This window comes from Pelodiscus sinensis, chromosome 10 (assembly GCF_052426305.1).
Source record: "Pelodiscus sinensis isolate ZL-2025 chromosome 10, ASM5242630v1, whole genome shotgun sequence".
NCBI classification, from domain to species: domain Eukaryota; kingdom Metazoa; phylum Chordata; order Testudines; family Trionychidae; genus Pelodiscus; species Pelodiscus sinensis.
Window position 1 is genome coordinate 33,947,678 of NC_143061.1, and position 15,396 is coordinate 33,963,073.

Sequence of the window (15,396 nt, forward strand, 5' to 3'; positions counted from 1 at the left end):
CTGCTTAAAAGACACTCTGAAAAAAATTATATTGAGGAGCCCAGAAGAGGAATTTGAAAACAATTTAAAAAAAAAACAAGAATAGATACAGAGGAAAGGGAACTGCAAATGACAGCAGCCAGATGAAAGCTTCCAAAATGACTGGTAAACAGCATCCTTGGCTCCTTTTTTAGAATTCAAAGGGCAAGCACAGGGAAGAAATTTTTGGGTATGGCTCCTGTGTTAAAGGAATGACCTTGAAGCTATATGGGGTTAGTGTGTTTAGACTACTAAGTAGAACACATTTTTGGATACACAGAAAAACTAATGCTGCATGAATAGCCTGCCAGTTGAGGGTCATCAGTAACCTGATTTACAGTATATAGATGTGTACACATGTGAAATCTGACTTTACATCTGCAGTCTTCTGTCTAGAAAACCTCACAAATATAGTCAAGAATCAAAGGCTAAGAAAAATATTTTGTTTGTTTGGTAGAATGATTTGAAGACCTTGCTGGTTTGCTTGTTTTAATGAAGTCCCTTTATTCCTGCTCCTTTTTTGATCACTGTTAAAATGTGTAATTACTAATGGAGGATGTTTTGTTCCATAAATACCTGCCTTAATTTTGGCAGCTTTCCTCTGGAGGACACAATTCCTGCATATCTGCTTTCATAGCTGCCATTGTTGGCTGCTTTTGCTGACCATAACACATTCCTACATTGGGATGCCTCTCCAGTCTCTACTCCCCATCTGCTTTTGTTGGCTTCAGACAGGATAGCACATACCCAAACTCAAATGTGTTGGATTTATAGTTCAACTACACTGGCTTTAATGGGTTAGGGGTGAATTTCATGGGGCCAAGCATGGTTTAATGAGCTTGCTGCTGTTTACTAAGAGTGAGTGTGGGTGTTGAGTGCTACTTACTCATTTTCAAATCCAGCTTCTGGGACTAATGGTTTCATTACATGAACAATGAATGTGCCTTTGGATTTCACCATTTTAGGGGTGTTTTGTTATGTGTTTTCTTTGGTTTTTGTAATCGCATCAAGGAAAGTCACATAGTTTAACAATTATATGGAGGTAGAAACTGTTCAGTCAGCCTTGTCTGTCTATAAATCTCACTTTTGAGTGACATATTACAAAAAAAATGAATGGAGATGCCTATCTCCTAGAACTGGAAGGGACCTTGAAAGGTCACCAAGTCCAGTCCCCTGCCTTCACAGCAGGACCAAGTACCATCCTTGACAGATTTTGCCCCAGATCCCTAAAAGGCCTCCTCAAGGACTGAACTCACAACCCTGGGCATTATACCCATACACTACCTATACTCATATAATCAAGACTGTACAGCATTTTGAGAATAACCACCTCCTTGGCTGCCTTCTTTTATACAAACTTGAACACTGAAAAAGTAGTATTTTTCCATCCCATCTTATTTTCTTTGATGGAATTAATCAGCACTTGATGTACTTCTTTAATTATCAGCTGAGGGAGGCTCCACTGGAGTCAATGCAGGTTGTTTGAGGCATTGCTAGTTTTCTTTTGTAACTCCAGGCATTACGACTTCATGCTCCCCTACTATTCCTGTGTGTTAAATATATATCTTACAATACCACAGTGAAAGGAAGGAAATTAAGGAAAACATAGTGGAATGAGAAGTACTTTGCTATAGCAAGCGGAAACAAGTTTTCTGTTCACCAGATCATAAGATGTTTCATTCCACAATGGTCACATAACTTGAAAGAGAGAAAGAGACACCTACTCATACTGCTTTTCGTTATGTTATAGTTTCATATAATCAGAGAATTAACTCCTGTTAACTCTGCAAAAATCAATTGCTATGGGTCTCATATGCTTTCATTTGTTGTTGCTAATTACCAGCCCCACAGTAATTTACTAGAACCTTTCTTTGTAACATATTCTGCTTCAGGTATTGCAGCAAGTTTTCTGCAGCATGTTGTCTGTTTCCACAGCTAAACTGCTACAAGCCATAGGTTATATAAAAATCATGGATTCTTTGTGCTGTACTGTTGTTTGCAATTGATTAACATCTCTTTATTTGATGTTGCCACACTAGCCTACGGCATGCTGGGCCACAACCGTAGGAGGAGGAATATAAGATTTAATCTCCTCTCCAGGTTCTCTCCAAACAACTGTCATAATATTCTGAGGAAACTCACACTGTAATCCTCAAATGCCTTGGATTACTTCAAGGAAAAAGCCACCATTTTGCTAAATGCATAGACCAGAATATATTGATGGGATGAAACTCTCCTCATCATGAGTGAATTGTGATATATACTTGGAAATAACTATGACTATGCAATCTAATCAATTTAGATTTGATTTGGAAAGATTTTCTTTTTGGTTACAGTAGAGATTAAAGCTAATCTTCACCACACTCCAGTGAGCTAATGAAGGTAGCTAAGGCTTGGTCTACACTGCAGTCACGAAGTGATACAACAGCCTTTATTGATAGTCTCAAATTAGCTTTGATCTAAGTAGACCAAAATTAGCTTGACTAACAGTAGTGCAGACCCAACAGCATAGACAGCAACCACCTGAGTACTGCGTGGGTGGGACTAGTTGATGCAGCTGTCTAGATTTCACAGCTTCATTGCTTGTGTTACTTGAGCTAAATTTGATCTGGTTAGATCAAGGCTAGCTGAGGTAGATCAATGTGTGCTGCAATCACACTTCACTGTTGCAGTATAGGCGTTGTTAACTTCAAAAGAGAGGTAGGTGAGTGAAATGACTTTCCCAAGAAAGTCACTGAGGGAGGTGTTTGTGGATATTTCTCTCACTTTCAGAGAGAGTGAGACAATATTGTCTCCCTTATTCTCTAACTATGGTTCAGGATAAGTAGGCCAATTTGATTGCCAGTCTCTGAATATGGTTCCAAATTTATTTTTCCCCCATTTCCTCTTCCCATAGATCAGGTTTGAGGATAATATTGAGCATAAAAACAGTAAGGATAACTAAGTGATGGAACTATAGACACTGATTGCATGGGTGCTTCAGTGCTAGAGCACCCACAAGGAAAAATTGGTGGACACTGCTCAATGTTCACTATTATTTTTTTCCATCCATGTGCAGAATAAATTTTATGTGCACCAAGGCATGTGCAGCTGTGCACCACCAAACACATGGTGCCACCTGTGGGCACTCTGCTAAACTGATGGGCAAAATTTGAATTTCTTCTGGATCATCTGAGCGACATTTGAATTTCTGCTGGGTGGCTGCCTGAGTGCTCATCTTACAGAAAACACTAGTGCTGATCACCCATGGACAGCTATAGATCCCCTTCTACCTCTGTCCACATTACACCTCTTGCCCACTGGTGGCCCCAACTCCTCCCCGGCTCTCCCAGTGCTTCCACAAAACTAGTGATTCACTGTGTTCAGAAAGCTCCAGGACTAAGGGGGAGAAGTGGGGACAAGGCATGCTCAGGGGACAAGGTGGGGAAGAGGCAGGGCAGGGGCAAGAAGAAGCAGGGTGCAAACAGGCCAGGGGTAGAATGGGGGCAGGAACAAGGGGGAGGGGGGTCAATCACCCACCCCCCCACCCTCGCAGAGGGAAATTTGGTGCTTATGGTTGCAACAATTTACCAAAGGTCATGGTGGATTCTTAATCACTGGCATTTTTTTAAATCAAGACTGGATTTTTTAAAAGATATGCTCGAATTCAAACAGAAATTATTTTGGGGTTCTGTGCTCTGTGTTATACAGGAATTCAGAATAGAGCAAAAGACTATAATGGCCCCTTTTGAACTTTTGACTCTATGGCTATGTCTACACAGCAGTGTATTTTTGGAATAATATAGTGCGCATCTACACTGCCAGCCTTTATTTCAAAATTATGTCCAATTGGAGGGCTTCTTACTCTGACTCCAGTAACCCTCATTCATGAGGAGTAAGGAAAGTTGAAGGAAGAGTGTTCTTCCTTCAACCTCCTGCTGTGTAGACAGCGCCAAAAGCCAAAATAAGCTATTTTGACTTAAGCTACGCAATTGACTTAGCTCAAGTTGCGTAGCTTATTCCAATGTCAGCCCTGCAGTGTAGACATACACTATGAATTCATGCATTTTTGATGGATCTGATTATATTTAGCTTAAACCCTCTTGTGTGTAAGAACTGGTAACATTTCCAATTTGCTATAAAAGTAATTTGACAATAAGAATTTTAATACTGAAGAATTGAACGTTTTGTTTAAATATAAAGCAGTAAAATTATTTTTTTTCAGTCTCTTGGACACAGTTTTTGTCACCATTGCTCACTCCTTTGTATCAGGCACAAGAGGTCAGCCAGCAGGAATAGGATTCATGCAGAATATTATTAGAGTCCTTTAAGAGGGGGAGAGGAAACCAGAAATAGAGACATGACACATTGAACGGGGACTGTTTTCAGTATAAGTGTTATCTTGTGACATTTTGCTTTAGTGTCAGATAAGGAGCTTGGGGGCAAGAGCTGGAGTTAGGCTCAATGTTATTTAACATCTTCAGTGATACACTGGAAAAGAGGTGACCCTTGGCCCTTTAAAGAGGAGCAGAGTGAGAGCATCTGTGCTGCTTCAGGTGATACAGATTAAGCTTGAAAAGAGGGCCTCGGGCTAGAGAAGGGAGGAGACCACTGAGTCAGAGTTAGTAAGCTGCAGGGAGCAGGACTGCCAGAATCCTCTGGGTGGGGTGCTACAAAAACCTGAAAGAAAAAAGGGGGAACGTCCTCTGGTGTCTGTGGCCCAGGATGAGCCAAGGAGCTGTTTAGATTTGTTTTGTGTAGGTTTGAACAATCAGGGCACGTCTGCACAGCAGGGCTAAACTCAAAATAAGCTATGAAACTTGAGCTACGCTAATTGCACAGCTTAAGTCAAAATAGCTTATGTCGACTTTTGGCGCTGACTACACAGCTGTTATTTCAAAATACAGCACTTTTCCCCCGACTTCCCTTACTCCTTGTACAATGAGGGTTACAGGAGTCAGAGTAAGAACTCCTCCAGCTCAACATTATTTTGACATATGTCAAAATAATTGCTTGTATGTGGATGCAGATTATGTTATTTTGGAACAGCGTCAGTTATTTTGAAACTAGCCAATTAGCCCATCATAAAACAGGATTTTCAGGTCTCTCCTCCACGTCCTATTCCCTTTCTATCTTGGTCTTCTCTCCCGAGCCTCCGGTGTCTCCCTCTCTCTCTCTCTCTTTCTCTCTCCCCTCCTCCTACTGCCTCCCCCTTTCCCTCTCTCAGCTCTCCGCCATCTCCTGTCTCTCTCCATCTCTCTTTCTCTTCTCCCCCTCCTGCCTCTCACTCTCTTTCTCTTCTCCTCCTCCTGCATAGGGAGCACGGAGCCCAAACAGCTGTTTGCGCTGTTTGCTCCCGCATGGCAGCCCAGCTGAGCGGCTGCCTATGAGCTCTAGCTGCCCCCTGCTGTTCCAGACCCCGCCCCCTTGCTCCCCCACCCTCCCCCTGGCCAGTGGGTGGGGCCTGGAGCCTCTGTCATGCCGCACGTCACTGCCATGGCACTTGGCTGACTTCTGCGCTGCTCAGCTGGGCTGCTGCGTGGGAGCAAGCAGCACAAGCAGCTGTTTGGGCCCTGTGCTCCCCATGCAGCACAGGCCACCCAGAGGGAACAGCCAGCATTTCAGCATTACAGACTCTCAGACATTGGGCTACTATATATATGATAATGCTGCTATGTAGACATAGCCTAAGACTGCTTGAAGTAGGTTGTGGGTGTGGTAGTAGACCCTATGTACACTGCTGAGAAGCTCTGCCTTGTTAACAGTGTGTAAATATCATGAGTGAAATCTTGGCTCTGTGAAAGCCAATGAAAGTATTGCTATTGACTTCAATGGCAGCAGGATTTTATCCCTGGTGGATAATACTAAACTAGGAAGTACTATGGGCAATGGTGAGGACCAAAACCAAAAAAAAAGTATAAAGGAAAAAACTGTGGTCAGGAAAACTCCAAATGGGATTCAGTCTGGGGAAATGCAGGATGAAAAATAACACAGAAGAACGTAGATGATGGGGAGAGGGAAAGGCAGGAGAGAGAGACAATAGCTTTAATGCAAAACATTGAAAAAGATCAGTTATGGAGGGCCATAACTTTAATAGGTGCTAATATGGTGATATGATGTTAAAAATAGACTGTGTGATTTTTGGCTTCCATATTCATCATCCTTTGAGGCAAAAGTCTTTTTATAGAGGGAGATGTTTAGGCCTCATAGATCAAGTGCTGAACTTGGATGCTAAAGACCTTGGTTCTAGGCCTGACTTGGCCATTGCTGTGCGACATCTCAGGCAAGTGATGTCACCACTCTGTGCCTCTGTTTCCTTGTGTGTAAAATGAAGATACCAATTCTGACCTTTAAGATCTGCTAATGAAAAGCACTCCAAGGGTATGTCTACACTGTGGAGCTATTTTGGGATACCGGAAGTATCCCGAAATAGCTATTCTGCATCTATTGAAGAAGCCCATTATTTCAAAATAGATTTCAAAATAACGGGTGGCTTCTTCTGATATCCCAGCAGCCCTTGGTCCACAAAGGTTAAGGGGCATTTTGGAATGGCGAGTTATTTCAAAATTTGATGCTGTGTAGACAGCGCCAAATTACAAAATAAGCTATTTTGACATACACTTGAAATAAGCTACACAATTTGCATAGTGCAAATTGCGTAGCTTATTTCAAGCTAAGGGTGCTGTGTAGATGCACCCTTGGGTGGTATTAGATTTGTCACTGGAATAATTGCATCTAGAATAGAATGATCAGTTCCGAACACTTAATTTTTGAAAGATGCTGACAAATTGGAGGGCATTCAAAAACAGAAAGCTCTGGGGCCATGTCTACACTGGGGTATTTTTTTGAAATAACTCCCCTTATTTTGAAATAACAAGGCAAGTGTCCACTATGACTCCTGTTATTTTGAAATCATGGGCTTGGTATTTCAAAATAATAATTCCTGCTTGTGAAGAGGAATAAGCTTATTTTGAAATTGTTATTTCGGGAGTTGTTATTTCAAAATAACCTAGTAGAGTGGACATAGCCTGGGTGACTTGTTGATTAGATAGTGCTAAAATAAGTTAATATATTAAGTTGCCAAAACAAAAATTTAGGATAATATGATAATGCTTAACTGGTTAAGAAAAACCCTATACAGAGTTAGAATTATTTAAGGGGGCACAGGAAGAACAAAGCTATAGTTATCAGATGACATCAACAAGGAATATTTAGACAGACTATAACGGAAATAATCCTGATAATGAGATTTGAATATTAACAGTTTATAGGAAAAGGATGGAAATTCCTTTCTTGAGTCGTTTAAAATTAAGAAGACAGGAAGCTTGGAAATATAATCTCACATTGTCAGGAGGATGAATTCGGTATGTCACATATTTAATAGGTTTATTTCTTTTCTAGTGTTTATGACATAAGAAATAATTACACTGCTGCTTGAACAGTACATCTTATGTTTAGTTTGATATTTGAACTAGGAATTTGGGCCAGTTTTTAGTGACCAATATCAGATTTTTTAAAGTCTTATCATAGCTAATCATGTGTAAAATGCATTGATTCTTGTCCCAATAGTCCCACTTCTTAAAGTGTGAGAAGACCTATAGACAAAGAAAATGTTTAATAATCCAGTAAATTCATCCAGTCACTAGTTTGGATGTTAATGTTTTAGACCCCAGGAGGACTGTTCAGAGCAAAAATTCTTGCCAGAAAATTGCTAGCACAGTTTTCCTGCCAGTGTAGTTAGGGCCTAAAATTGTTTAAATAATTTTTTTGTTTCAATTATAAAGATAAGTCAAGATTTAGGATGTGGTTTTCTTCCCTTCTCAAAAGAGAAAGAATTTCTAAGATGAAGGCTGTTCTAGTTCTGCACAATAGCTCTAATTTTAATTTTAAATACATTGTTCGGATATTTTGGTTTGATAAAAAGCCCATTTATTGGATTGTTAAACCTAGCATAATATTCTTTAACTTATTTTAAACTAGGACGCCTCTTTTTCCTTGAGGCTGACATAATTAATAAGCAGTCCATTAATGGCTTTCATTGAAGTTTGTCTGGTGTATTCTTCTGGGTCAAGAAAATTTTCATACAGTTCTCATGGCTTTTAACATCTGGTCTCTCTTGTACTGGCCAAGCCCTTTCTGGACAGTTCAGAAGCTTTCTTTGATGTACTCAGGGCAAATGACAAATTGACCTGATTGAAGTCAGGTCTCAAAACCTAGTGATATAAAAGATCAATTTCCCATTTACACTTAATTAAGAAACAGGTATGAGGAACTGCAGCCTCTGCATTCTTCTTTGAGAATGTGATCTACAGTCAAGAAGAGACAAGTTGTATCATTTCAACACAGAAAACACAACTGGGGTCCCTTTTAGTTATACAAGAAATATTAGCAAATAAGAGTTTGTTGACCTACAGTGTTATACTGATATCAATTGAAAAAAGCAGCTGCTTAGACAGTACAGGTTTATGTATTTACTATAATCTCTGACGTGATTGTGAAGGCTAAAACCTCAAACTGAAGGGGTCTGTGCTGAGCATCATCTGAAGCAGGGCAGCCAACAAGCCATGGGCTAGTGGGGGCTGACTTCAGGTCCCTGGACAGGGCAGAGCCTTGGACAGAAGGGGAGGATCTGGAGCTAGTCACCTTTCCAGTCCTTCAGCACCGCCTGCACATGCTGACCGGGGCTCCAGCCACTGCCTTTTCTGCTGTAGTGGCAGTGGCAGCTGGGAGCCCCAGGCCGCAGGCCCTCTTATATTTCCTTGCCCCAGCGCAGCTGCCCCCATGTCCTCCCCACACCACTATCTCAACACATGAATGAAGACAAGAGATGAACTCAAACAGTCCCTCTGAAGTTAACAAGAGTATTTTTGGAAATAAAGTGCTACTCTGCATGAGAGCGAGTATCAGCTTCTGGTGCTTTGAAATTTTCTATACAAGGAAAGTTCTCAGCATTCATATTCACGTTCCCATGCATGGGTTTAGAATGTCATTGCTCATTTGCACATTACTTCTCTGGCCCTGCTTAATGAACACCGTTATCATCACAGTGCAGGCACAATGTGCCATTTTGAAGAAAATGAAATATTTATCAATGCTGAATCGTACCCCTTTGCCCTCCAGAGGCAGTTCGGTCTAGAAGATTGGGGCCAGGAATCAAGAGCTTTAAAAGCCTTATTCTGACCCTGCCACTGATTCTCTATGTGCCCTTTAAACTAATCACTTCATTCCTCTGCTTTAATTTTCCTATATATAAAACTAGAATTGTAACTGTTACTTAGCTACATCGCTAAATTAATGTGATGCTTAATTAGTGTATGTACAGTGCATTTTGTTCTTAAAACAAAGAAGCAAGACTTTAAGTCCAGATCCAGACAAGTTGTGAGCACCGATTGCTGGCAGTTGAGTATTTTTAAGGATCGTTCTTTTATTCGCTCATGTTCACTTCCCTTTCTATCTAACCTTGTCCAACCAAGGGATAAGCTCTGAAAGTAAGTAGCTTAAATGCTGGTTTCTGCATAACATTTGGAGGTACTTAGTGAGTGAACTGTTCAGAAAATCTTGAATATGGAGCTGCATCCCTGCTGCTTATTCTCCAAACAGAAAACACCCAGTTGCAGAGACAAACATTAAGAATCAGAGGGGTAGCCGTGTTAGTCTGAATCTGCAAAAGCGGCGAGGAGTCCTGTGGCACCTTATAGACTAACTGAAGTGTTGGAGCATAAGCTTTCGTGGGCAAAGGCCCACTTCGTCAGATGCATGTAGTGGAAATTTCCAGAGGCAGGTATAAATATGCAGGCCAGAATCAGGCTGGAGATGACAAGGTGGATCCAATCAAACATTAAGAACATGACCATAAACATGAAATTCATCCCAATTTAAAAATTTTTAATGTATGAACTACCAATCATTTGATAGCAATGCAAACTCCATTTTAAAATCCATTGCCAAGCTCACTTGAATGTCTTTGACAGTGAGCATAAAAGACCTCAAGTGTCAAAAGCAACAGAACCACAAAAATCTGAAATGTCGCTTAATTAGTATTTGGGAGCTTGGGGCTACAGCACATCTGTTAATTTTTATGTTACAACAAGCAGAAATACATTCACACTTGGCAATACCATTAGCATTCTAGGCATCAAGTCACTTGTAGTAAACAGCAAATCTGATGCCCTCAAAAATGTTTAAAGCTATGGCCTTGCCATTGGTGGAGTAATTTCCCATAAGAAAATAATCTTGATGGTTACAGCCAAAGACTGGATATAAAACACGACCTCTGGCAACTGCAACAGTTTCTTTCTCTGGGAAAACAGCCCTCTTGTTTTTTCCCTAGGGTTTCATATTGTGCAGCTCTTGACATGTTCGCCGTTTTGTTTACGAAGGGTTATGCTAGGGAAGGGAACTACTTTGCGGTTTATGACAGCATCACTGCTGAAGATTTGGTACACACTGTGATTTGTATCGCCCATTTGTGCCTCAGCTGTAAAAGCACAGTTTTTATCAGGAATATTTGTGAATATATAACAGCTCCGAAGACATATGGCCCATAAATAATTCAAAGTTATCTATTTTCCCTGCATATTCCTTATACACCTACCATGGTTTAATGCCTTGAAGGCTTGGAAACAATATTCTTTATGACAGTCCCAGTATAAAAATGTTTACTGACTGGCAGCAAACCACTGATTCTCAGGTTATTGCCTTGAAAAATAAACCCTGTCCTCCCAGTCTCCTTTTTCTTGCTTCTTTATTTTGCTAACAACCCAGAGGAGCATCTTCTTGCACTGTGAGTGCCTACTAAGTGGGTATCTTCTCGATTTCACTATAATGATAATGTGATTTAATTCATTATTTCCCTCTCTCTCCCTTGTTTCCTTTACAGTTCAATATCCATTTACAGTCCCAAGGAGAATCCTAACACATTTGATGCTGCTGCTTTCTTCCAGTCTGTGTGGAATTTTCTGGGGATCTTTGCTGGATCGTTTGCAATGGGGTCCTCGTATGCTGTTGTCACAGCTTTAATATCCTTTATTGTTTTTTCAAACAGAAAAACTCTGCAGATTTGAAAGTTTGTTTGCCTTGAAAAGCACTCCCAGGGCTGGCTGTGATTTAGCATTAACCATCTGTACTTTGAACTCAAACTTCTTCACCGAAGTGGAACCTTTTAAACTAAGAGCCAGGTCCATGACTGGAGAAAATCAATGCAGGTCGATGGAGCTATGCTGATTTTCACCAGCGTGCCCCAGATCTATAGCTCTTACTCCTATAAGTAGTCTCATTGACTTCAGTCAGACTACTCTTGTGCCTAATAATATTCACATGAGTAAAAGTGGCAGGACAGGACCCCAATTTCTCTTTTATGGGATGCTTCTCTGAAAACTCTCTCTTTTCCCCCATTGATTTTATTTCTCCACAAAACATTATCATGCTGACCCACCCTTTCAATCAGGGAGAAATGGAATGCTGCCCTTGACCGAATGTATCCGGAGGCCAAATGTGTGATGCAACCTTGCTCTCAGCAATGGCTCACCTACTTGGCAATGCTCACAGCCACTGACAAAGTCATCAGACTTCCAGTTACAAGTACCTGATAGTATTTCAGCATTCCTGAAAAAATCAAAACACAAACATAAAGCACCATGAAATCATAATTCTCCTGTGCTGTGCCATCTGACGCTGACATGAATTTATGTACTGAGACCCTTGCTTCATATCACACTCAGTCTTCTCAGTAGTTGTTAGCCCTGGTCACACTAGGATTTTATTTTGAAATAGTTCCCCAAAGGTTGAATTTATAAGCGGAGTGTCCACACTACCAAGCCAGTTATTTTGAAATAATGAAAATCTGTACTCCTGCTTTTTATTTTGAAATAATGGTAGTGTGGATGCTCCGGTGCTGCTATTTCAAAATAATTACTCCCCAGAGTAATGTGAACAAATTACTTCCCAATGGTTCCTGGGGCTCTAAGTTCGAGGGAGTGCATCCACATTAATGGAGCCTGCCTCAGACTAATTTTGAGGCTAACCTGAAGTGTGGGCATGCCAGTCTGAATTTGTTAAATCAAGAGTTATTAAGTTTAATTTAGTAATTTTGAAATACTTTTCTAGTGTAGACATGGCCTTATATTTTAACTGGCCCATACAACTCTGTGGGAACATAATGTAACTGGATCATAATGAGAAGAAGTTTTGTCTACTAGTTCAAATAGGCAAAAGTAGTCAGGACTTGTGGGTTCTATTTTCACTGACTCACCGTGGGACTTTAGGCAAAATGCTTATCCTTGGTCTACATTACAGTGTTAGCTTGACATCAGGCAGTTTACATCAACCTAATGACGTCCCTGTACACGCTACAGCCTTGCTCCCGCTGATGTAAGCGCCATACTACACCAACATAATAAGCCTACCTCCATAAGAAGAGTAGGGTTTATGTCTGTGTAGCCAGGTTGTTTAAGTATCTGTGTAGACATTGCATTACTTACATCAGCTGATACCCAGCATATTTACCAATTTCACAGATAACCTAATATAGGTGACTTAAGATTCTAATGTAGACAAGCCTTTGGCCCAGAGCCTCAAAGGTAGTTAGGCAGCTAACTACCTTTGTGGCTTTGGGCCTTAATCCCTCCATGCCTCAGTGAATGCTGCCACAAAATAGGTACAAAGCAATTAATGTTTGCAAAGTGTTTTGAGGTGCTGACATAAATACAATATTTCTTTAATTTACAATGCATGTAATAGCAGTAATTAAAGTACAAGCCAAGCTATTGACTACTAATCAAAACACAATTTATCTGAACTGGCATAGTTTTCCATTTTCCTACATCTTGTTTAATCATTTACATCAGTTGGTGTACAACAGTAGCAACTTATTCTCACTTTGCACAAATATAAATACAATATCTAATAACCAATGTGTTAATCAGTGTCCCCATCTCAATTCATTTGAGAGGCCACTTCCGAAGCACTGATTATGATTCATAAACTGATTCCATTTAAAGGCTACGTAGTAAAGTTGACCTTCCCTTTCACACAGACAATAAATTCCTTGGACCAATTTGGCCTTTTGATCATTTTGTTACCATGTCACCTTTTCATGGCCACATTTCTTTGAAACCACATGACATGAGCGCATTTCAAAGGCAAATATAAATTGAAGTAGATCTGTGAAGTAGACTAACGCTGGAAAATTGATGTTAAATTCAATCACTTAGGCCTTGATCTAGCAAATAACATGTATATCTCTAAGGTCCCTTTGAAGGCACATGCTTATGTGAATAGTTTTATGGTGCATTATTTCACTTATGCTGTTGGGGGTCAATTTAGGCTGAAAATTGTGTTATTTTTTTCCTTAGTATTTTTTAGCACTTGACCAAATTTACAAAGCTATGTGAATTCCCCATGTTGGAAACAGGCCTGTTTTTCCTCCTGTCTTGGAGTGCCTTCTTGTCAGCAGAAGCTGCTGGGCTTACAGGTAAGTGTTGCATTTTACTAAGCAAGGAAAAACTGTGGGGCTCTTTAGTAAATCTGTGATGAGGGAAAATTGCACCCCTAGTATGAGCATGACATCTTACAGAAACAGAAACCTTCCAAAATCCATTCGCTTCTTTTCATTGCCAAAATGTGTTTGATGCTGCAAGCATCCATCTGCACGCACAGATCCATATATACTTACGTGACTTTTTTTTTCTGCACAAGTTTTTTTTCGGTTGGTAGTTTTGTTTTTGTTCCCACGCAAACCCCCATTGCATCAGGAGAGAGGCACAGGTTGCCCAGGGACAGACCACAACCACTTACCACCTTCACATTGCTGCATCAACATGGAGGTAGCTTTTGTGCGACCACAGCCATATACATGCCAGGGATTGCTTTCCTCAACACCCGGAACAAGTGAACAGATTCAGACATGATGAAAAATGGGCACGGAAGTTGTCCCTGTGTGAAGTGCCTAGATTCTTATTGTTTCATAATCTGATTAGGAAGAATATGATTCATAATAGCCTGATCCTATTGATATTTTTGTTATTGTTACTTTTGATGATTTACTGATAATTCACACTAAGGAAAGCTGGAGGAAAACCTTAGTGCCTGAGCATTAATAGAGAGCCCATTTAGTTTTGCTGGAGAAATTGCTCAAGACCTGTTAATTTTTATTTTGGACATAATCCTTGTGAAGCTTTGGGGATCAATGAGGGAATGAAATCCTGGCTACTCTGATAGTCATTAGCAAAGCTCACATTGACTTTGGAGCCAGGATTTTGCCCTTTTGGGGATAACTTTGAAACCAGTATGTGGTTTGTTGTAAATTGCTGCATGCCTGCCCCTCTTCTTCCTCTGCCTCATTTTATGCAGTTTTTTATCCCATTCCATGCCAGAGGTGGGTGAATGCCAACATGGCCCAAGTTAAACAATGATAGAAATGTAGCCGTGTTAGTCTGGGGTAGTTGAAGCAAAATGCAGGACAATGTAGCACTTTAAAGACTAACAAGATGGTTTATTAGATGATGAGCTTTCGTGGGCCAGACCCACTTCCTCAGATCAAATACTTTCTTCCACTATTTGATCTGAGGAAGTGGATCTGGCCCACGAAAGCTCATCATCTAATAAACCATCTTGTTAGTCTTTAAAGTGCTACATTGTCCTGCATTTTGCTTCAAGTTAAACAAGACAGCAATGCTCTGTCACTTTACAAAGAAAATCTAACTTTAACCTGAACAAGGCCTTTAGTGTTGTTGTGCTTGCTGTCCATTTTCAAAACACTGCCTGTAACAACCTACTCTTTACCTAGGGACCCCCACTTAAAAAAAAAACCCCACGTGTGTCATGTTTTAGCCAGAAACTAATGGTGTGACTAAACTTTTAAATAACTGAAAAGAGGGGTTTCTATTGGAAACACTGATACCGCCTCAAATGCTATCATTTTTTCAGGCACTGCCATACTGAAGGCAGGTTCCACTGTCAGAACACTGGGACAAACTGTGGGTCTGTCTACACTATGGGACAAGTGTGCATTAAGATATGCAACTTCAGCTACTTTAATTGCATAGCTGAAGTTGAAGTAGCTTAGCTCGACTTTTGACGCTGTTCACATTGCAGGAAGTTGAAAGGAAAACACTCTCCCTTCAACTTCCTTTACTCCTTGTGAAAGCAGGACTACCAGCATCAACCAGAGTGCCCCTCTCAATTCGAATTCGCTGTCTTAACTAGATCCTCTAATTCAAACTCTGGAAGATAAACAGCAGCAGCTTCGATATTCTCTGTAGTGTAGACATACCCTGTATGTCCAAATAATTGTCTTCACACTGCAAATATGTTGACACACAATGAACTCTCTCCCACTAGTTGCTTGGGATGGTGTTTCATCTTTTTAACCCATAAAATGTTAGAAATCAAAACTCTATA

General features: G+C 40.4%; 1 protein-coding gene across 1 annotated transcript in view; it reads left to right on the plus strand.

Moving 5' to 3' along the window:
* The window catches only part of SLC9A9 (solute carrier family 9 member A9), a 402,473-nt gene that overhangs the window by 174,244 nt on the left and 212,833 nt on the right, over positions 1 to 15,396 (plus strand). The window contains exons 7-8 of the mRNA XM_075937666.2: positions 10,877 to 11,015; positions 13,363 to 13,468. Coding sequence (XP_075793781.2) covers positions 10,877 to 11,015; positions 13,363 to 13,468 — 245 coding nt within the window. The remainder of the gene's footprint in view (positions 1 to 10,876; positions 11,016 to 13,362; positions 13,469 to 15,396) is intronic.